This window comes from Protopterus annectens, chromosome 2.part0, assembly GCF_019279795.1.
Source record: "Protopterus annectens isolate FY-2018-M chromosome 2.part0, PAN1.0, whole genome shotgun sequence".
NCBI lineage: Eukaryota > Metazoa > Chordata > Ceratodontiformes > Protopteridae > Protopterus > Protopterus annectens.
Genome location: NC_056728.1, coordinates 1,177,703,459 through 1,177,727,845, shown reverse-complemented (window position 1 = coordinate 1,177,727,845; position 24,387 = coordinate 1,177,703,459). Strand labels below are relative to the sequence as shown.

Genomic DNA, 24,387 nt, shown 5'->3' with positions numbered 1-24,387 from the left:
ATACATAATATACAGTTGTATGATGTCAGAAGGAATACAAAATATATTTAAGTGTATATTCACGAGAGAAACATTGTACAATAACTTACATAAACATTACTTAGAAACAGAGCATGTATATAGCCTGCATACATTTATACCATGTCAAACATGTATTAGAAATAGACTCGGAGAGATATAACACAAAAAAGGTACTGTAATATTATATGCAATTTCTAGCCAATTAAAATAATGAAAAGAAAAGGCAGCTCAGCTATGGATATACTAGAAAGGTGGAAAGTTACTGATTACGAAATCTAGTTTGATATGTTAGTAGTAAACAACTGCATTTACTTGGATCCAGTTATAAATACATTTTCTATTACTGTGAGTCATACTAATCTGTTTAATAGTGGTTGATAAGTTATTATGAATTAGTGTAGCGACCCTACCTTTTTACTTTTTGACTTGTCTGTTATTATAGTAAGGAGTATATAGAGACTGAATGTACTAGGAGCTGCATTAGTTATCTGTTAGCCAAGTTTCTGTTATACAAAGTATTTGGAGTTTCTCTGTATGTAACCAATTCTCCATGATAGCTTATTTATTGTTAATACTATTAATGTTAATATATGCCATTTCAAAATTATTTGGATTGCCCTGTACTTGATTTGGGGAAGTGGCCACAGTAGTTATGTGGTGTTGGATATTTGGAAGAGTGGGTCTTTGTGGGTAATAGTTTAGGTTGACAGGCTGAATAGTCTCTATTAGCATTTGTTATATGCATGGATTAAGTTGTGCCTGCATACTAAAATCATTGCGTGTTCTCAACCAGATATAACAACTCCAGCAACATCCTTCCAGCCGTAATAGTAATACCATGCCGGGATTCCCCAGTCTTCTGTACACTTATATGGTACGATGGCCTGTTATGCAAGAAGTAGTGATGGCTGATGGGTTCTATCTAGCAGAAGCAGATCTATCGGGCAGAGTAGAAGAGAAGAAAGACAAGAAACAATGGGGTATTGGCAATTATAGATAGCTGAAGGTATCAATCCCCTTCCTAAAAAATCCTTACCTTTGGAATAGTGGGTATGCACCCAAGTTTGCTGAATTTATACTGTCTATGTACGAATCAGTTCAAAAGTCTCACTTATAGTAGTTTGTGTTGCATTTGCTTAAGGGAATATAATCTAACTCATGAGCACACAGAAAAGATGGAAAACAGAAATTCAATGTGATTAGTTTCTGTTTAAATGCTCAGTCTTACATTAGTTCAAGTAGACTGTAAATTAAGAAGCATTTTTTTATATTTTATAAGCTGCCAAGGATTTGTTTTACAACTCTGTTAGGTGCCAACTTCAGAAGAGTAACAGACTGACACACTGACACCCTTGTACTCTTTTGTTGTCATTGGTCAAAATCATTTTAATTGCCAATTACATCAAAGGGAAATTAACAGTCACAAACACAGAGACAATTAAAGATACATTTACAATTAGAGGTCAGATGTTACAGACTAGAAACATTGTTTTCTAAACCTATGTATATGTGCATTTGAAAGTATATAGGCTAAGGATGAAACAAGCCTGTGAATTATATCAACAAAACATAGGGTCCATTTCTGCAATCATCTTCCTTTCTTGTTCAACCAGTACAGATGTTACTGTTTACAATCTCCTTCAAAGTTTTCACCATTGTATATATTTACCATGCATGTAGAGCATCATTGGCCCATAAGCCTCTCATGTAGAATCTGCAATAAGTTGACCTAGTTAAGAATCAGGCACACAAATATACAATTTACAGTGTGTCTTCTTGAAGCAAATACTATCCCATTGCAGAATTCATATTTTTCAAGCACATTTGTGATCTCTGTAGGAACAATGAATACCTCTATATTTTTACAGGGCATTAGGAAGTATAATCTTAAAAGTATTCAATGAGAAACTAAATCCTCAGTTTCTCCAGAGCAATACTGATTTTCATGAAAATTAATTCAAAATGCAAATGTGATTATTTTCCTTCATTAAGATTTAACACTGAATACAGTATATTTAGATCCTTTGTCTTTAATATATTTCTTTCAAATTTAGTCTGTATTTATAACATTTTTCTAACGATATTGTATTCAGATGCATCATTATTGTAGCTCTAAGCTGTTTTCTGTGAAAACAAAATGCTGCATTGATTTTTTTGTGTGTTTCTCTATTTTTCAATTACCAAGGTCTCTTCAGGATCTTTCAAAGCAGACTGATATTCCCTACGGAACTGTGTTAGACTCAGCTGTATATGATCATGTCCGTCTGAAGGGGATGAATCCCTTTGAGAGAGACACTATGTACTCCCAAATGTGGAAGATGATTAACAGAAGTAACGGGTCAGAGAACAATGTGGAGGACTCTCAAGAAGGCATTCGGCGGGTACTGTACATTTTATCACTATAGTAAATGTAGGATACTGTGCAGATATCTGTCAAAAAATAAACATAGGGACTGACTACAAAGATACAGATGCCATTTGTTGTACAGCATTTTACATTTTAATCTGGTTATTTGACTTGGTGTAAAATTTGTGGTATACAAAGAAAGTGTGAATTCATTTCACAACAATGTAGAAACTGGTATGATTAATGCCCTGGAATACCTCACACTAAAATATTTCTAGTTTTAATACAATGTGAATTTGTAACTGCATTTCTCAATGTTTGTATACATATGTATGCATACCAGTTTTCTCCTCATTTGTAATGTGATTCATTTACTCAACAAAGTGCTTTTGCAGTATTGTATTGCTAGTTTATCAATTAATTTTACTCATCTCTAGTGCTAAAACTGTTAAGGCTGTTTTTACTACAAAACAGTACATTTCAGATCGTTCCATGAAGCAATTGCCTTTGAAACTGCTCTGTTTTCTCAAAGAACAGTGAAGACCATTGCAGCAAGTTTTGTTGCATATCAACATGGAAAATTCACATTATGCTCACAAGGAAACGGTGATGTCTTATATGGCATAAAGCAGTGCCAGTGGTTGAGAAGGTCAAACTTTGTTTGGTTTTATAGTCACAGTAGGTACTTGAATTGATATGTCTGGCCAACATGGCTCTCAACCTTCTAACCCAAGACTGTGGGACACCACCTCTCATAACGTGGAGCGAGGGCAAAATGTGGAATATCTACTAACAGCTGACTAACAACTTCAACTAGGAAGCTCAAAAATATGCTTAAAATGTGTCACTTTATACTTATAAAATGTTTTTGTGATGAATTAATATGTTTAGTATAATTTACTGTGGGTATCAGTTAAAAAATTCTTAAAACCGAATGCATGATAGACCCTTTCATCGTGGAACAATTATGAACATGGACTTTTTAGACTCAAAATAAAGAACGCTTCACATAATGATATGCTGAACAAGCTGGGTCAGGTCCTTCCCACCAGGCTACTAGAATGTAAAAATATCTCCTCGGGCCTTTCTTGAAAAGAGGCTGCAGGCCTGCTGGGGCCAACCCAATCAAAATAAATGAATGAACAAATAAATCAACAAACAAATAAATAAATAACATAATAATTATAATATTTACAAACTGAAAGACATGCCTGGGGATTCAACAAACTCCATGTAGTCTTAGCACGAATCCTACATGTAGTTTAAGTGTTTGCATGGTGAGCAGATGCACTAATTACATATTCTTGCAGTGCACCATGTTTAAACTTAAAGAAGCATGGTTTCATAGCCAGCAACAGTGTTGTTGTGAAGGAAACCATGTAAAGCAACACAAACACTTGCAGACACAATGACTACCAGGATTATTATTAAGGCAATGTATATAGTTCCAACACATTATATGAAAGTGTGTACAGTGCAGATTAGTGTGGATACCTATTTCAGGCATACTGAATAAATGTTTTGCAAATGATCAGCAAGGGTACATAGACTGCATTATAAATAAATAGTTAGGAGAAGTGTGTGTATTGAATAGGGACACACAGATGAATTGTAGGAATGACCACAGGGGAAGAAGACAGGTGAAACATGGTAATATACAGCAGATAAGAACATGTCAATAAAGAGAGTTGTAGCATGAACACTATTCACATATCAACATGATACAGTACGTACTGCACCGTTATTGTATATTATGTGACTGTCACAGAAGGTGACATATCAGTGGAGAGGATTCTTTGTGATATAAGCATCCTGAAATGAACAACAGAGAGGGCATATATCAGGGATGGTATAAACAATAGGTGTTAGGTGCGTAATGTGAAGCTGTGCAAAATGAGTTGCCTAAATATGAATGCAATGTCAGCATAGGCCTCAAACATGCGGGGACACATAGCAACAGGCTCATGGATGTCAGTAGACAGAAGCATGTACAATCATGGAGAATATCAGCATAACACCATCCCATGTCTTTGAAATAACATATGTTATTGTGAGTACACACTTGTACAACTATTATGATTTGTCAGCAATCTCAGAGAAATCAGGCACACCTTCCTCAAAATTTAACATCTGCTGGAGGTGTTAGAAGGGACACTGTTACATCTGTATTTGAAATTGTGCTCAACACTTACTAGTTGATAGGTGTGCATGCCATATATTTGGCACAATCCACACTGTCATGAATGTAACCCGTGTCATCAATGTTGTCAATCACCTATGTATATACTGTGGGCATCACAGGAACATATAACACAGATGCATCTTGTATAATACCTTCATCGTGGTTTCACACCATCAAACACTAATGTTTTTGAAACAAAAAGAAGACTTAGGTATGGCCAGTAAGATGTGTGGGAACTCATTGTGCAAATGTAGTACACTTGAGTAGCTCATCGTGAAAGATGCATTGGGAGGTGGTTTCACTTCATAATCTCGAATTGCTGAAATCTTGAATTTCAGAATTCCGAGACCATGAAGCTGAAACCATCACAACATCGACACTTACAAAGCCAAAACCAGAGCACCGAACACACAACACACACCACATCACACACAAACCACAACACCCACACCACAAAACAAATAAACACACCAAAACACCACACAGGCACACACCTACAATACAGAAATGCAGGGGGGCAAGACCTCCTGCACCCCCCACATGGGGGGCTGTACCCCACACCCCCCTACTTATCTATACCAATGCCAAGATTGCACAAACGGAAAAAAAGAAAACAATCGCCCACATACATTCTACAGTCCCTCACACACATGCACATACAAACACATCCAACACTCACATCTTAACTTACACCTCCCTAACTCACACATACAAGTCAGAAAAATGCTCACCTGCACTCACTTGCCTGACATTCCGAACACCATCCCAAACAGACACTTCACGTAACGTACCGGAAATGCATAAGCATGGATTTGAGATATTCAAATTCGCTCTTATGCACTTTCAGCATCCTGATGTTTCAGCTTCATGGTCTCAAAATGCTGAAATTTGAGATTTCAGCAATTTGAGATTATGAAGTAAAACCATTGGGAAGTACATGAAAAAGGGTACATTGCACTGAGTTATTGGAGTGATGAGGGGTGAGAACTGTGGAACTTGAATACCCTTTGATGTGGATGTCCTGCACATACTCAGGAGTTCTGTTACATACAGAGTGAGTAGTCACCACTATGGGTACAATCTGGTGGATGTTCCACACACCATCTACTTGGGTACACAGGTCACATACCACTTGGTCTCCTCATAGGGGTGTGATGTCCGTATTATAATTAGCTTGTGTATTTGCTTTTATAATGAAACTAATTCCCCCATGATTCTGGTTCATCTACTGTGTCCCAATGGTTGTGGCAGCAATCCTTTGTGTGTGTTGTTAGTGTCTCTGTATTATGCCAGTGCCACACTTGGATTTAATGATGATCCAGAATTTGCAGCCCTCCAAAAAGCTAGTTGTACAAAGGATGTGTAAATCAGTCTTGATGTCTGAGATTTAAAAAATGAACAGGAAAGGGCCTAGCACAGATCCCTGAGGTACCTACCTGATCACTGGACTCCAGATACAGGTCACTTCACACATGCCAACATATTTATATGTTATGTATGTGATCCAGTAGTCTACCCACTTGGAGATATAGGTATTTATGGCCACTTGTGATAGTTTCTCAGTAATACCTGAGTGTGCATTTCTGTCAGATGCCTTGGCCAGATCAAGTTCTGCAGTTTGGTAGTGTTGTCATCATGCATGCCCTTGATCTTCTTGAGGACAGTGAACAGATAAAACAGACTTGATGTAGCCTGAACAAATCATACATGTGTTGGTACACAGTCTGTGTCCTTTTAGAGAAGGTCCATAATTACTCATTGATCTACCTCAGAGATGAGGAGAGTTAGGATGTGTTTATATCTCCATGCATCAGGAGATGGTCACCCCCAGTCAGAAAGATGCATGCTGATGTATACCCTTCTATGGGAACACAGGCTATATTGAAGTATGAATGTAATTGTGTCTGGGAGGTCATGTTTTGAGTCACACTGTAGGCCACCTGTGATGTTGTCAGGGCCCATTGATTCTGTGTTGTTAGCCATCTATAGCACACAGATGAGCTGCCTCCTTAGAATAAAAACTGAGTAATGTTTGTATGTATACTTTGGCTGATGGTGCCAGTGATGAGGGGGGGGGGTGACATGTGCAAATATTCAACATATCATTGCACTCCTGTGTCATAGGGTATTACTCTAAAGACTTATTTACAGTAATACCCCATGACACAGGAGTGCAATGGTCTGTTGAATATTTCCACAGAAAAGGGCTTTCACAAGATAGAATTAATTTGTATGAGGAAATGATAGAAATAGTTATGAAAAATAATTATATATTCTTAGATGACCAATACTTTTTGCAGCAACACAGGGTAGTGATGGGGTCTGCCTGTGGTTCATTATTTGTGAACATTGTAATGACTGAATGGGAATACAAATTCCTATTCAAAAGTGAACACATGAAATCATGTAGGTTATGCATCTGATATTTGGATGATATACTGATTGTATGGCAAAATGATAAAGAAAAAATAAATATGTTTTTGGAGTACATTAATAACATGACTGATTTTTTAATTTTCATGCATGAAACAGGAGATGATTCCATAAGCTATTTGGATGTGCTATTGGTAAAGGATGTGACCAATAAAAGGTACATTTGAAAGATATATAGAAAACCTACCTACTGAAATACATTCTTGCATTTTTCCAGTTCACATCCTATTATTCAAAAAAAGCAGTTGTTTAGGGCAAATTTGTGCATGCTACATGAATTGTATCTTTCAACAAATACTTTTTTCAAGAATGTTATTTTTTAAAAGATATGTTCAGTAGGAAAGGCTAACCAGACACATTTATAGACAACTTGATATATGTAAGTTATTCATAAAAGGGAAAATAATCATTTCACTCCTACTTTGGCTAACAAAGAGCATCCCAATGAGATAGTGATGGTACATCAGGATGTAGCCAGTAAGTATAATAGGAACAAATTTAGACACTCCCTTATCACTATTATGGAAAGATACAGAATCAAATGGGTTATAAAAAAATTGGGTTATTATAGATGATGACAAGGCAATTAAGCAAAAAATGAGGGATAAACCAAATGCGGTTTACAGAAAAGGTATTAACCTAAAAAACATGTTTGAGACTATTGTATTTGATTCATCCAAGGGCAACAATAAGATGAGTGAGTATGGATTTTATCATCACTGTCTTTTTATTTAGACAGGCATCACCTTATCTATTAATAATTATTTTTTTAAAGTGAAGGGTAGGTTTAACTGTGATACAATGGGTGCTGTGTATGTGGCTCTTTGCCAAGCATGTTCAAGTTATTGTATAGTGGTCATGTGATATTAAATGGTTTATAAACAACTGTTTTTACTATGCATTCATCTGATGAAGTCTTTGGTATAAGGAGACAAAAGCACTTATCTGAGTAATTATCTGAGAAACAATAAAATATTTTAGTTCAGAAGTCACATATTTTTTAAACAGTTTATTTTGCATGTGGTTTTCTAAGGTTATATAGGATGACATCATCACAGTGTGTTACAATGAGATATTTGGAGGAGGGATTGACATAGGTTTGACATAGCTGTGGACTCGCATATCATTTTAAAATTGTCACCGTAGTGATTGTTGAATACATGCACAATTGACTGCAGTGAGAAAAATTATTTAACTAATTATTTACAAAGTATAGTACTTAACATAAGTGCCACAACACAGGTCTGGCTTTTGTAGTGTCCAACAACACTTTATAACTGATAAAATCAGCAGTGTTTGATGAGAAGAGGATGGTAATAGCACTGTCCCACATGCTGGTGTAAAATGGTCTCTTGAACATCAACCAAGTGAACAAACACACACCAGATGATCACAGTGAGATTAGAATCCTTACCTAACTAAATACTCCAAATAGGTAATTCAGTCTTTAATGCAAGTGCAACAGCACAAGTCTGACATTTAGAGTGTTGGACAACATTTTTTAACTAATGACATCAGCAGAGTCTGGTAGAAGAGAGTGGTAATAGCAGTGTCCCACATGCTGGTGTAAAATGGTTTCTCAACAAGGGAGAACACAAGCACAACATACACCAGTTGACTGCAGTGAGATTAGAACCCGTACTTAAGTACACCAAGTATAGAAGTCAGTATTTAACACAATTGCCACAGCACAAGTCTGGCTTTTAGAATGTCAAATAACACTTTATAACTGGCAACGTCAGCAGTGTTTGGTGAGAAGAGGATGATAATAGCAGTGTCCCACATGCTGATGTAAAATGGTCTCTCAAATGTCAACCAAGTGAACACACACCAATTGACCACAGTAAGATTAGTACCCCTACCTAATGAAGTACACTGACTACAGACCTCAGTATTTAATACAACTGCAATAGCACATGTCTGACTTTTGCAATGCCGCTGGACAGTTTTTTGTAGATGACATCATCATTGGATGTTTGACAGCAGATGTTGGGAAGCCTGAATGAAATGGACAGCCAGCCATGTACAACTGTTAAAATATTTGTACTCAATATAATTGCATCACTCAGTGTAGGATACACAGATACACTCATCTAACTGAACACACGCACACAGACTGCAGTAAGATTAGAACCCCTACCTAAGTGCGCCAACTACAAAACTCAGTATTCAACACAAGCACTATGGCACTAGTCTGAATTGTGCAATGTTGCATGGCAATTTATAGTGGATGACATCATACAACTGTCAAAATATATGCACTCCATGGGATTGTACTGATAACTGCAGGATATGCAATTATGCATCTATGACTAGACACACACATACACAGGCTGACCACAGTGAGATTATAATAACCCCTACCTAACAAGGAACACCAACTACAGAACTTAGTACTTAATACAAGTATCACAGTACAAGTCTGACTTTTGCAATGCTGCAGGACAATTTATAGTGGATAACATCATCAATGGATGTTTGAGAGGAGATGTTGGGAGGACTGAATTAAATGGACTTTTATTCATGTTCAACTGTCAAAATATTGGTACTCCATGGGATTGTGCTGAAGACTGTAAGATACACAGTTACACTCTTCTAACTAGACATAGACGCACAAGTTCACTGCAGTGAGATTAAAACCCTTGCCTAACTAGGTACACCTGTTACAGAACTCAATAACTAACCAAAGGACCATTGCACAAGTCTGACTTTTACAATGCTATTGGACAATTTATAGTGGATGACATCATCAGTGGATGTTTCAGATGATACCACTGTCATAGGTCTTGTCAGAAATTATGAGGAAACAGCCCACATGGATAAAGTGGAGCATCTGATAGGCTGGTGTAACAGCAACAATCTGGCCTTAAATGTAAACTAGACCAAAGAATGAATATTGGACTACAGGAGGACTCAGTAGATACATCAGCCTCTGGAAATTAAGAGGGTGGCACTGGAAAGAGTCAAAAACACCAAGTTCCTGGGGGTACACATCTCAGATGACCATGTCATGGTCAACTCATATTAGCCACACAGTGAATAAGGCACAACAATGTCTGCACTTTCTACAGAAACCGAGGAAGGCAAACCTGTCTTAGTCCATCCTCAAAGCCTTCTACAGGGGGACAATCCAGAGCATCCTCTCAAATAACATCATACTTTGGTATGGGAACTGCAAAGCATCTAACCGCAAGGCTCTCCTGAGTTTAGTGAGGACAGTGGAAAAATCATTGGTTCCTCTCTCCCATCCATGGATGATCTACATGGGACTCAGTGTGTGGGAAGGGCTAGGAAGATGATCAATGATCCCACTCACCCTGCCCATGGCATGTACTTCTGCCTTTCCTCAGGCAGACAGCATCTCAGCTTACATTGCAAAACATCTAGACTGAACAGGAGCTTCTTCCCTCTATCCATACGGCTGCTGAACTTGAATGTCAGGTATAACAGCGAATAATTAAATCAGTATGCCACTTGCTATGAAGTATCAGCAATAGTAATCACTCTGGCAAATTGCTTCAATAAGTAGAACAGTTAGCCTGATTTCTTATGCTGTTACTTCCTGATTATGCAATAGTCAGGAGTGAGTCACCACTCCATTCATATGCAATATGAACATCAGAATATATCATTCTACAACTGATGAAGTGCAATATTCTAACCAATCACAATGTAAAGTCATTGTCTTTTCAATACATACTAGTATCTTCTTCTTCTTTTGGCTTTTTCACGGTTAGGGGTCACCACAGAAGATCATCTGTCCGCTCATGATTGGCAGTGGAGTTTTACAGTGTCAAGTTGCCAGCCCAGCGCCCAACCTTCCACAGAAGGCACACACATGCAAACACTTAGGGCCAATTTAGAGTGTCCAATCCACCTACTGCATGTCTTTGGGATGTGGGAGGAAACCGGAGCACCCAGAGAAAACCCACATGACCACAGGGAGGACATGCAGACTCTGCACAGAAGGCACCCCAGCCAAGAATCGAGCCGGAGAACCTCTTGCTGTGAGGCGGCAATGCTAACCACTGCACCACCGTGGCCGCCCTTCAATGCATACTAGTATAATATTGTTTAATGTCCTCTTGTCCAATTGTGGTAATTTATTGTGTTGTTAATATTTTAATTATTACTGTATGTGCATTAATCTTACTGTCATTCAAACTATGTATTCATTGTTATGTCTTGCACGGAGACCAAAGCAACATAATTTCATTCTGCTTGCACTGCTGTGTATATCTGGCCGACAATAAAGCTTACTTTGACTTCGACTTTTATACTGTTAATTTTTATATAAAGTAAAGTGGAACATCACTAAGAAAAGTTTAGGCTTAGCTTGATTAGAACATAGGCTCATCTATACTATAACCCTTAACTTACAACTGCTGCCACATTCATTACTGTGTATATGTGTGTGTTGACTGCTATGCAACGCCACTTAGCAAGTTTGCGTGTTGAAAAACCATACAGGTACTATATATCCATTTTTAAATTGTCTACTGTCTGCTTCTTGTTTGCAGGTGTTTTGGACCTGCAGGTCTTGAGGAAGATTGCTGATCATTGTGCAACGTGTTACTTGAATGCAAAATGGTGTGCTACCATGTGCGCATCATGCTGGAACATGCACATAGTCTTAGAGGACCATGTAGGCTTTATTGAATCTTTATGTATATTTAGTGATTGTACCAGGATCTAGTCCATAAGTTGCTAATCCTCTTCCAGTTGTTTTCATTTAATAGATAACATTTATTTAGAAGTTTAGAAATAAGCAAACCACAATCCCCAAGCTACTTTGAAACTGTATCAAGGAGCATCAATGGTAAAGTACCAGGTGGTTCAGATTAATACAGATGTTTAATATACTGTAATATATTTGTGTGCAGTTGCAGTACTACCTGGTCTCAGCAGAGCACATAGCTTACTATCCAAATGTTCACTTGTCTTGTTCCACTTCAATAAACACAACACCGAATGACATTTGGCGACCTTTATTAAACTTCCATAAAATGATTGTTAACCAATAGTTATAAATTTCAACCAAAACATGACACAGGTGATAATAATACCCATGGAAGAAGACATGAAATAACCATAAGGGCAGCACAACCGCTCACCCTTGATAAGCAGCGTCCCCCACTTGCTCACTTATCCTTGTACTAACTAGGCAACGTTCCCGCTAACCTTCAAATTATTGAATTACACCACCATACATATAAGCAGTTCAGCTTGCTTATTAACTTGTCCACCAGAGGAACCACTCGCGTTCCTTCCAAACTTATTGAATTGCACATCCATCATCAGAGGGAGAACAGAAGAGGACAAACCTGCCCCTCTTCTCTGCCTTCTCCACTAAAATACACAAAATCCCTGCTAATAAAAAGGGAGGGAGGGTAGCATGTTCACGCCAAAATGTGACTCCTACTTTTGTTACAGTTGACAAAGCCCTTTAATCCCCTCCCTATTCTTATCTCACTTCCTCTTAACATCCCTCCCTCACATTTAACCCTATCCTACCCTTATTCTTTTAATCCCCCCTATCCCATGTATCTAGCACCACACTGAAGATATCCCAGGATAAAATGATCTGTTCCAAAACTCATTTGTCCTGTTCCACTTCAATAAACACACAACACTGAATGACATTTGATGACCTTTATTAAACTTCCATAAACATGATTGTTAACCAATAGTTATAAATTTCAACCAAAAACATGACACAGGTAATAATACCCATGGAAGAAGACATGAAATAACCATAAGGGCAGTGCAACCGCTCACCTTTGATAAGCAGCAGCCCCCACTTGCTCACTTATCTTTGTACTAACAAGGCAGTGTGACCCCGCTCACCTTCAGTTTATTGAATTACACCACCATCCATATAAGCAGCTCAGCTTGCTTATTAACTTGTCCACCAGAGCAACTGCTCACTTTCCTTTCAAACTTATTGAATTGCACATCCATCATCAGAGGGGGAACAGAAGAGGGCAAACCTGCCTCTCTTCTCCACCCACCAGCCTGACCAGGCTGTTCCCCCTCTTTTCACCAAAGCTTCCATCCTAAGGCCAAACATCATTCGGTGCACCCATTTTCTAAACTTCAGCTAAATCATAAGTACCAACCCTCTTCTGCAAAGAAACACAGCAGACTGTGCCTTTCTTAAGCCTCCGTTGTAGACACGGTACCTAAATCCTGAACTGTCCCCTAAAACACCTGCATACCTACAATACCTGAAAAAAACCACTATCCCAAACCAGTGTAAATTCAACTGTGCTTCAATGAACCCAAATAAAGTAATATGTACCACACCAGAACAACAAAATTCATTACCTTTCATTTCAGTTTACTTCAAGGATTGCTCATTCTAACTGCCCTCTATAACTTCACTGCATACCACTCTGATGACCAAAACATCTCCTGCGACCAATGTTTTCAGAACAGCAGGCACAGCCACTCTGACAAAAACATCACCTTCCAACTCCACTCCCTTCAAGCCCAGACTGCTTATGTCTGTAAAAGAAAAAAAACACTGTAAATTCACAACTCACACCCAACAAACGTTCTTAAAGCCATTAAACCATATAAAAATGCGCCCTTTTCCTGGAACTGCCCCCATGAGACTAACCTATCTCCCTTACCTCAGCCCAACCCCACCTTACCTGTATAAAATCCTTCCACAACCCAACAAGAACATACAACAAAAGCAATCCCACAATAAGCATCAAAAGTAAAATGATACCTACTGAAGATGTTGCAAGTAATCACTGTGGAAAGATAAGTTAAATATAAAAATACCTTACCTGCATCCCCTACGTATTTTCATATGAAACAATCTAATAGTCTGCTGAACATGTATGTGACCAACACCACAAATATATCCCCACAGAGACCACAAAATGTGGTAAGGGCTATTTAGCTCACAGTTGCCATATGTAGTAGAAGAAAACAAATTTTTCGTACTCTCCTGCAATTTAATTTACCAAGACAGTCTATAATAATAGCCATTCATAGACAATAACTCCAATTCCTCCCCAACTAAACTAAAAAACATGCAAACTATCCACTTAGCAGCAGCAATCCTAGCCACAAAGAACCCCATCTTCCATAAACAGAATACATATAACCCTAAATACTCCCTACTACCCCAAAGCCTTAACTTCTCCTTTAAAGCTTCCCTATTGATGCATCACCTCTGCACCCAACAGCAAATTCAAATTTGCCCCAAACACTCACCTGCAATGCTCCCACAAACTCAATTCATCCTTACGTCGCCCCTGAAACTAACTAACTAACCTACCTCTTCCCACACCACTGTAGCTGCACAAACATTGCCTTCCTGCAATAAATGGACAGCCCTACTTTTTGATTCCAACATTCATTTGATTCAATAAATAAAATCAAAGTCCTGTACCCCCCATATATTACCCATGTAACCAATTCAGGCTGCTGCAGTCTCAATGACCAAATGTCCCCTCTTTTTCACAATGCAAACACACCAAAATGAGTAAATAAAATTACATCAGAACCTGTCGCCTCGTTCCCTGCAGCAAGTAAAAACCTCTTGGTAGCAACTTTAATCACCTAAGAAGATTGCTTCTTTCAGAACACCAGCTGATAGTACCTCTGCGCCGGTCATCATTTACTGCGTTACATAGCATTCCGACATCTAAAACACCCAACATAACACCACCATCTGCAAAGAAAGAGAAAAATGTAAATCATCTGAAATACAAACACATTTGAAGACAACCTGCCCCCCAAATCCTTCTGTAGACCCCAGTCCGTACCCCAAATCTTGTCACAATAATTCCACCCCTTAATGGACAACCCCAACTCCCTTTAAACACTGCCAATCCTGCTTCACCCTACTTGTAATTTAATTTAGTTACCTTTCACCACCTTGCGCCAAGTCTGACATGTCCAATGAGTACTTACTAAAGTTGGATTAGCATCCATCGCCTATCATGAGCGCTTCCTGCAATCCACCAACTGATGGTCCTGTGCACACCTGTAAATAAAAGACAAATTACATACTCACCACTTCTCTTTCATGCCAAAATTCTCTGCACCCCCAACCAGATTGCACTGCCAAGAGCACTCCGCCATATCCTCCAAGAAATCCTTCTGCTTACAATAAAGAAACATACTGCAATAATGGTGTTATGCCACCCCTGCAGTGACTGGTCCACTACTTATTTGACCTATTAAAATGAATAATGCAAGTGAAACAACAAACATATATTCTACTTAATGCTAGCTGTAGGGGATAATTGAAGCAACAAAATACACTCAGTGTTAGTGATTCCTCTTAATTTTATATGAACTCACCACATTTAACTTGCTATCAGAATGATTTATTTGAAATACCTAAAACAATGACTACCATATTCACCAACTCCCTCAGACAAGGTGCCTAAAAAGACTCCTGCAGCCTCCATAAATCCATACTGGCCAGCTATCATTATTGTGGAGTCCAAGCCTAGCCAAATACCCCCTCCAAAATCATAGCCTGTTACATATGCCAATAAAGTACTATTGTACAAAATCCCTTCAACATCTCGTTACTCCCCATACATTTAAAATCCACTTCAGTAGTGAACCATTACATACCCAAACATTATATCCCAAGTCCTAGTGTTGCAGTGAAATGGCTGCTTCAAACCCCTCACTTGGCCCTGTCAGATAAGAAAGCATGCCAACCCCCTTTTCCCCAGTAGTGCCTGCGTAAGTGCGCCAACATGAAAGACAACTGAGATTTGTAACGCACTACCAACCTCGAAATCCATTCATCATATAGTTCTTCTTTCCCATCTCCTTTCCCTGAATGTCTGTCTGTCCTGATCCCATGTCCATTTACCACGGTAAAAGTTATGCCTGAGCATTCTGTGGAAACCTGCCAACTCATCCTCATCCCAGAAGTTAAATATGTATTCATGAGGGACAAAGCTAAATTTGAACCCAAATCAAGGCAGTCTGAAACAAAATGTCCGCCATCATTCTGCAATGGTAATTCCAAATGTAAATAAATGCTGAAAGATCCTACTGTGTTAAACCCCAAGATAAAACAGAATTCAGAGAACCTACTGGATACTCCTCTCTCCTTCCCAAAGGCATGCATCTGAAATGTCTCTCCCCAGACTTCAGGAGAAAATGGGTTCTGTCCCTATAAGACTTCCTGCTAACAAATATTAAATAAGTAAATAACATAAACATTACAAGTACTATGCTGCTCTTACAAGCTCAGGTATGTGGTCACTGGCAAAGAAAATTAATGTAATGACCACCTCAATCTGTTAGGGCCAAGACCAGCAGTGAGACAATTATCTGCTCTGTAATGTCCTATCAAGAACCTAATTACATTCCATGTAACTGCAGCCATTGAGTTGGATAATTACAGCTTAACATGTTATTCAACAATTGAAACATCACCTAAAAGCAATGTCTTTCAGCTTTTCCCGGTTAGGAGTCGCCACAGCAGATCACCTGTCTGCTAATGATTGGCAGTGGCTTTTATGGTGTCGAGTTGCCAGCCTGCCACACAACCTTCACAGTAGGTGCACACACATGCACTTACCTAAATGTCTTTACCATTCATGCAGCCACAGGGAGGACATGCAGACACCGCAATGAAAGAACACCAATTGAGTATCAAACCGAAGAACCTCTTGCAGTGAGGCAACAATGCTAACCGCTGCACCACTGCAACTGCTGCATCATCTACTTTTCTTAAAAAATAAGGTGAAAATGCCTAACTCTGTAGTGTATTTCATGAAATTTCTCAATGGTTTCCCCAGAAATACTGGGGAAGAAAGGCTTACAAACTTTGATTTTAAACTAATGACTTTGCTCAGCCACTTCCTAAAATGCCCACATGTATCAGTCCTTATGAAGTATGAGAGAAAGAGAGGAAAAAAAATCCTTAATTCGTATGTGTTCCTAGGTAAAAGAATGCAATCTTATAAACTATATCTCTAACTGACCACAAAAACATTCAGACAATGCAGAAATCCACCATTGTTATTTCCAGGAAGCAAGCTTCCCTGCTTTGCAAACATCTGGAAATCATGAGGCAGAACTTAGCCCATGCCACTCATGCTTCATAAACACTCCCACCAAGAATGTACTCCACCGAACCACTAATGAACCAAAGAACCCCCACCAGCCAAACACAGCATTCACTTCTTAAGTGCACGCCCAACCCCCCCCCCTCCCTCTCATGACCATTAGTGTCACACAGAACATTTGGAAGATAGTAGCTTTTACCCTCATCTGCCAGAGTCTGTTGGAAAGCCTGTGAAGTAGGCCATCAGCAAATCTTCATAGGCAAATCTGAACATGGCCCCCTATCAGCAGAACCTAGAATCAAAAACTCACATATGTCATTAATTCCCCCAATCATCTGTAGACTCCCTGCAACAGTTATGAGGTAGATTATACATGCCAAGTTCCCCAGTAACAGGTACGCCGTAAACCTTCCCCCAGCTGGAACAACAATGTTCAGTGCCACAAAAAAGGGTCTACAACAAGCCGTTATTCTGATCAATGTCATCGGTACATCAGACCACAAATTATTCAAGGAACAGACCCCCCACGCTGAGATGAAAACTCACCATGGCATCATACTTCTCAAAATAAGAAAATCTGACAGGCCATGTAGTTAATCCTCTTAACCTCTCATCTCCTGATTCATGACAACTGTGTTCACAATTTTTTTTTTTGATCGGATTACTAACCACACTATACTCATGCGCGATTACCCCTATATTGTTTTACCGGTGACCAGTAAACCTTTGTGATGAAACATGCCAAAAGTCTCCCTCTCATAACCCCCATAAGCAACAGAGCTTTTCAGCCCAGTTAAGAAGCAAATGGGAATAACCAGCCAACAATTAAGCTCTGTATCTAATTATCTGAGAGGTGAAGAACCACCAATGCTCCCTACCCATACCTATCATTCTGAAAAACCAGCATGTAATCAGCTTTTTTTTTTTTTTTTTAAATACTGCGCCTGCATGGCCACAACCTCCTCCCTGAAGCTTCCTTCAGCCCAGCCTGCTACCACCACCGAGGGAAGCCGATACCAACAACCCTTTCTTCTTTCTTTTTAATAGTTTATATCTGTAGGACAAGCCGGCACAGAGACATGCAACTGCCAGCAGGGAACACACTGACAACTCCCCCGTTCTGTGATGCAGCCCAGTCCAACAAGGAACTCCACTGGCAGAGCACAACAAAAATCACCCGCAGCTCAAGACACATCTGCCTGCAGCACACAATCAAGCAAACACATCCAAATCTGGAGAGCAAAAATGACCCAGCCTTTCTGAACATCCACAACAAATCAGATGAAGGACTGCTGCCCCCCCCCCCGCAAGTCACTGCCTCCCCAGCACTGCTCACCGGCGCCCACAATGAACACACCAAATCCAGACAACACGTGGGAATCCACACCCCAACCAATGACAGCAACAAAAACCCCCCTCATTCTTTTTTTTTTTTTTTTTGCTTTATGAACATCCTCCCTTGAACATTGCTCCACCAACTACATGTCAGCACAACTGAACCACACTCGCCCAACCCCCCTGAAGGGTAGGGATTCCAAAAATGAAATGTCTGACATTTCATAAAGAGCAGAAGCATGCCTCTGAGACACATCTCTCGCCAAGCCCGAGAACAATGCAACCAACACCATACAACCACTGAGCACGCAAACTGGCAACCATTTGGCCCCCCTTCTGCACTCCTCCTCCCACAGACAACCAAAACATACCTGTCCACACCAACACAGCTGATCAACCGTGTAGAAGCGCTGACAAAACAAGTCGCTCTACTAAGTGGACAACTGCAATCAACACAGAAACTCCAAAATAAGATTGCAAATTCTGCTCCCAAAATTCACAAATAGCAACAAAAGCAGCTGCACCCTGCTACATGTGCAGTCACGCCATGCACATGCATGACCAACAACAATCCCTTGCAGACCACCACAGCCCCAGAAACCTGCTTCTGCCAAGATGAAAGGAGAGAAAACAAATAAAACGCATCCACTACACCACAACCACCAGTGACCGCCAACCTCCAAACAACTTGTCACCAAAACAACTATTCCGCCAGCAAAAAATCAAAACCCATGCCTGAAGATGCCCCCCACAAAGTACCTAACCCAACAAAAGCAACACATCCCGCAAGGAAAGTAAATAAATATATATACATATACAAGTCCCCCATATATATATATATATATATATATATATATATATATATATATATATATATATATATATATACATTTACTCACCCAACACAGCACCAGTACCACCATGCCCCAGACACCCAAAACCTACCTGTCTGCCAAACCACCCACAGGTCATCTCAGATGTAATCTTGCCTTAGCAAGTTCACGCCAAAATGTTACATTTGACAAAACCCTCTAATCCCCTCCCTATTCTTACCTCACTTCCTCTTAACATCCCTCCCTCACATTTAACCCTATCCTACCCTTATTCTTGTAATCCCTCCTTTTCCATGTATCTAGCACCACACTGAAAATGTCCCGGGACAAAACGATCTGTTCCAGACCTCATTTACTACTTACCAATCACAATATTCTGCTGTGGCTATCTGATTTGAATAAAGTATTTTTATATTTTTCTGAGAATTTATCACTTTCATCTTTTTAACTAGGTAAATCCTATTGAACTAAAGATCAATTTGCAAAGAAAACTAGTGAAAAAACTCTGCAAAGTACAAAAACTTTTAAGTAGTCAGTCCTCCTAAGCAGGCTGTATTTGGATTGTTAGCAGAAACCAATGTACATGTACAACACCAAATGTTCCAGCCTGTCACCAGCAGAAACCAAGACTGAATTAATTTTCTGAATTTTATGTACTCATTCTGTATACAGTACTTTTGATTAAAAACTCATTGATGTATTTTCTGCTGTTTGAGTTTGGATCGAGGCTGAAAAGGGTTAATAGACCAATCACCTCACCTGGTGAACAAATAGTAAGCAAATAAATAAACTCCGTTTGTTACAGATGAAAGGCAGTAATTGTCCTCCATGCCATCAGTTATCTAATGTTACATCTAAGGTACGACTGGTCTGATAAGGAAGCAATCAGTTCTAAAACCTTGGAAAACCTACTCAGATATATGGCACTGGCACACATCTTCCATTGTCAAATTTCTGAACACCCGTATCATCTTGTGGTAGAATCTCTGAACAGATTACAAATCTTGGTCGTCTCTCATAAAAATTAAGCTTATGTATCTCCTTTAAAGATCATCCTTGAATGCCTGATGAGGTTAACAAATGTTCAAGGCCCACTGATGCTGACAGTAGCTATCTTAATGCATGAAACAATGTGACAAGGATAGTGCAATGGCTGAAAGCACCCACACAGCCCAAACAAAAGGAAAACACACATTCTTCTATGTTAAAAAAAGATTAAGACTGTGCTTTTGAATTGTATGAGCTTTTCTTACTACAGCCAAAATCCAGAGTGATGACCAGACTCCATACATCATACAGATCCTTTACGGCTAGAAACCATTTTAAACTAAACTAAGAATTAAGTATTTATGGGTTGAATAAGGTAGTTAAAATTTAATATTTTTATATGAACTTAAAGCACAAGCAAAAGTCTGTAGACTATATTTTCCTGAAGTATCATGTCTGTTAAAGTGTATTTGTCATTGGCTTTCCCAGTTGGTTAAAGAGAATTGCATAGTTAAGTTATATGATTACTTTTCCTAATGCTGGATTTCTAGTTTTTGCTGTGTCTGAGGCTTACAAACATAATCTGAATCTGATGTGAATTATGGAGCATGCAAATGCATGGTATCATCTTTAACAAAGGTTTTCTTTACCCATAAAGCAGTAACAAAACTAGTACAGGACTCACATACTGTATAAGTGCATCTATCATCTTTAACAAAAGGCTGCTTCTATTGAAAGAAATAATGACACTAAATATTTGATTGTCAACCAGTCTCTTCTTTCTGCATGGAATCAGAAAAAAAGGAGAGACCCAGTGAACAATATACTATATTATCACAATTGTAGCATTGCAGTAACTAAAAGTCAAGTCAGAGTTTTGTAACCAAAAATACAGAGTACGCAAAAAAAAAAAAATCAGAATCTGAAGCAGTTGTCAGCGATGATTTTCTTCAGAGAAGCTTTTTATTGCAGTCGCAAGTAGCTAGTGGGTTACCTCTGACTTCTCTCAATATGTGCTCTTCAGCACTTCTATCAATATTTCCTTTTTTAGTTGTTTTTTGAGGGCAGCTACGTGAGGAAATGTGTTCAACTGCTAAAACAAAACTTAACTGCTTGTCTTCTACATAAAACTCTGTGGGCAACCATTTTCAGACGATCTTGCCAATAGTTGTTTAGAAATCTCACAAAGGTATGACTCTTGCTGTCTTCTGATAATTCATGGACCACTGCTGACTCAATGAAGATTTCCATCAGTAGGCTTGCCAGCACAATGCCCAGATTTCTGAAGCTCTTTAAGGCAGACGAACTGATCTTTGTGTCTTATCCTGAATTAGTGCTTTTGAGCCCCTCTATGTTTTTTCTGTATCTGTACTCATGTCTGCCCACTGTCACCTGCACTCTGCCCTACCTCACTCCCAGCATGTCACTCTGTCCTACATTTCCTTCTTGAAGAGCAAGGCAAAGATAAGCATCTTGAAATTCACTTGTTTGGTGTGTTCTGTGGTCTTCTTTTCATCATTATGTAGCTTGGCGTGGTCCTTCTTGCTTTCTTCAAGATGTCAAAAAATATGTCTCCTCACTTACCCCTTTTGCCATCTTCCTTTCAACTTACACTTTTGCCATCTCACCTTCTTTGTCACCCTTTTGTGTGCATTTATGCACAGTGGCTACCACACCTTTTAATTCCCTTTGTTCTACTTCTTGTATGCTGTCTCTTTTGCCGTAGCCATTTTGGTAATATTTCTCTATGACCACATCGGTCTTCTCATTCCATTTTCCTTGTCCGTATACTTAAGAGCTTCTTCTCTGACTCACTTCCATAGAATGTTCATCTTGCTGTCTCTCCCGTTATTTGTTTGTTCCTAGGCCTTTCTTCCAGTCCATTGTTTATCCACCTGCTGACAGATCACATCATTGTCTTACCCATTCCACCATCTCTGATCCTGTCTTCATTGACTGGGATCATGTACAGAGATCTGTCATTCCTGATAGGGAGCAGCACTAGTTCTCTGAACCACTTACGGTCCATGACTTCAGCCATCTCCAGCGTCTTCTCTACTTTAGAGGTCATGGTCAACTAGTCGATTCCTGTGAAATCAGATCCTATATTAGTAGAACCTCAGCCTTTAGTTTACATTTTCCTTAATTTTCTTCTTTAATCTCATATGCTTCTCCTATGACATGTCCTGAACTAATATACAGTATACCAGTACAGACGTTTTATTTTCCTTCCTCTATCTTAATTATAACATCTTTAAATTATGTTGGTATCCACATTTTTGAATTAGCCAGTTCACGGGGTATTGTTGTTTACTATAAACTTATGTTGCATACTTTCCAGTATACAGATAGCCACAGCTCCTCTCTTCACTTTGTGCTAGTCATAAACAGCTTACAACTGTGGTATCCCTACTTCCTTCTATCTGTTGTTACTGGCCATTATTACTATATTACAGGGAATGTCTAGTCTCCCTTCTTGTATCAGTGTTTTCAGCTATCAGATTCATTGAACTGCAAAGTCTCACTAGCAAGTTATGCTTTGGATCATTTTTGTTTGTTTTTCTGACAGGTGTTGTATCTGATTTTCACCCTGCAAAATGCCTGAGTACCTACACTTATCAACCGAATTACTGATGCCCCCTCTCCTTGCCTTCTTAGTATAAAGGTACAATCTTAGAGGTACACCATAATAACCATGTTTTGGACTGCTTTCTCTTCTGAGCTAAGATGGAACCCAACCCTGAGAAGTGGTGTCTCTAAAATGCCTTCTATCCTATCAAATCTTTCTACCTTTTCCATTGCTATATTTAGTCATTATGCTTCGTAATGTTCTCATTCTTTGGTGCTGAACTCTGCAACACCCTTGTTACTTTTATCTATACTGTTTGTATCATTTTGATTCCTTCTGCATCACATGCTATCCCTGAGACTTGTGTGGATGTGAAAACTATAACCTTCAAATTTAAAATCAAATAGATCCCAGGATGTTTTTAAGCATAAATAAATAAATGTTAGTTTAGTTTTTGTTTTCCTTTTGAAGTGTACACACTGGGTTAATGATCTAAGACTGAAACTTCATGCTAGAATTCATTGCTTATGATATTGGAATTGTTGTTTGTACTTTCCTGTAAGTTGTTGGTAGAATTAGGATCAGAAGAATTCATATGTTACTGCTGGGGATAGAACCAGATATGCTATTAGATACAGTATGCAACTGATCTGTTAAAAAACTGTTTGTGTTGTAATTAATTGTGCAAGTGTACAACTAGTTATATATGTAATTCTATGCAGTACATTACTTAACTGCACTCTATTTAAAGAAATTTGTTAATTCAGTTTCAAAGCTTGTTGCTGGTAGTTTATTTATTAATATAAGAGCATGACTGTACACCTGGTGACATCTCAACTATCAGCTACCTTTTGAAACGATAGATAGAAAAGGAATGTAGCATGGAGAGATATAATTAACCCACCCCATGGAAAACATTGTTTTGTATGAGAGTGTATGACTATTTTTTCAATGTTAATAATTTGCCTAGTTTAAGAGAGAATTATGAAACTATGTCTTCTAGTGAAGAGAGTTACTATTCTTGTAACTCAGATACTGAAATTAATGCTTATAGTAAGTTATATACAACAAAGGTAAAGACAAAAAGTGTGTTTATGCCACCATTTAAAAATGACAGTATAAATAAATTCTATCAAGCATTTCTTTTTGTAATTGAGAAGGAAGTTGAGAAATGTTATCAAAATGATATTATATATAATTTGTCAAAGGAAGAATGGCTGAGTTTACAGCAGTTAGGATATAATGATAACATTGTATTTAAACCTTCGGACAAAGGTGGAAAATTGGTGGTCATGAAATCGAATGACTATTTTAAGATGTGTATGAATCATTTAAATAATTGTAAAGTATATGAAAGAGTAAAGTTGGAAGTATATTCACAAGTTAAAAGTCAGTATGATAGTTTGTTACATAAAGGTGTTCGCTTGAATTATTTTACTGTATCTGATGTTGCTAACAAATTTTCAAGCAAAAATACTACAATGGCCAGATTTTTTTGTGTGCCTAAAATACATAAGAGTTTGTTAAATCCATCAGGCTGACCTATTGTGTCAGCCTCTGGGTATTTTACTCATAATTTAGGGTATTTTTTGCATCAGTTTTTATTACATGAAGTAAAT

At 38.6% G+C, this 24,387-nt stretch overlaps 1 protein-coding gene across 1 annotated transcript in view; it reads left to right on the top strand.

The window, feature by feature from the left end:
* GRID2 (glutamate ionotropic receptor delta type subunit 2) overlaps nt 1–24,387 on the top strand; it is a 4,699,489-nt gene that overhangs the window by 3,802,997 nt on the left and 872,105 nt on the right. Inside the window, exon 13 of the mRNA XM_044061387.1 lies at nt 2,207–2,402. Within this exon, the coding sequence (XP_043917322.1) occupies nt 2,207–2,402 (196 nt within the window). The remainder of the gene's footprint in view (nt 1–2,206; nt 2,403–24,387) is intronic.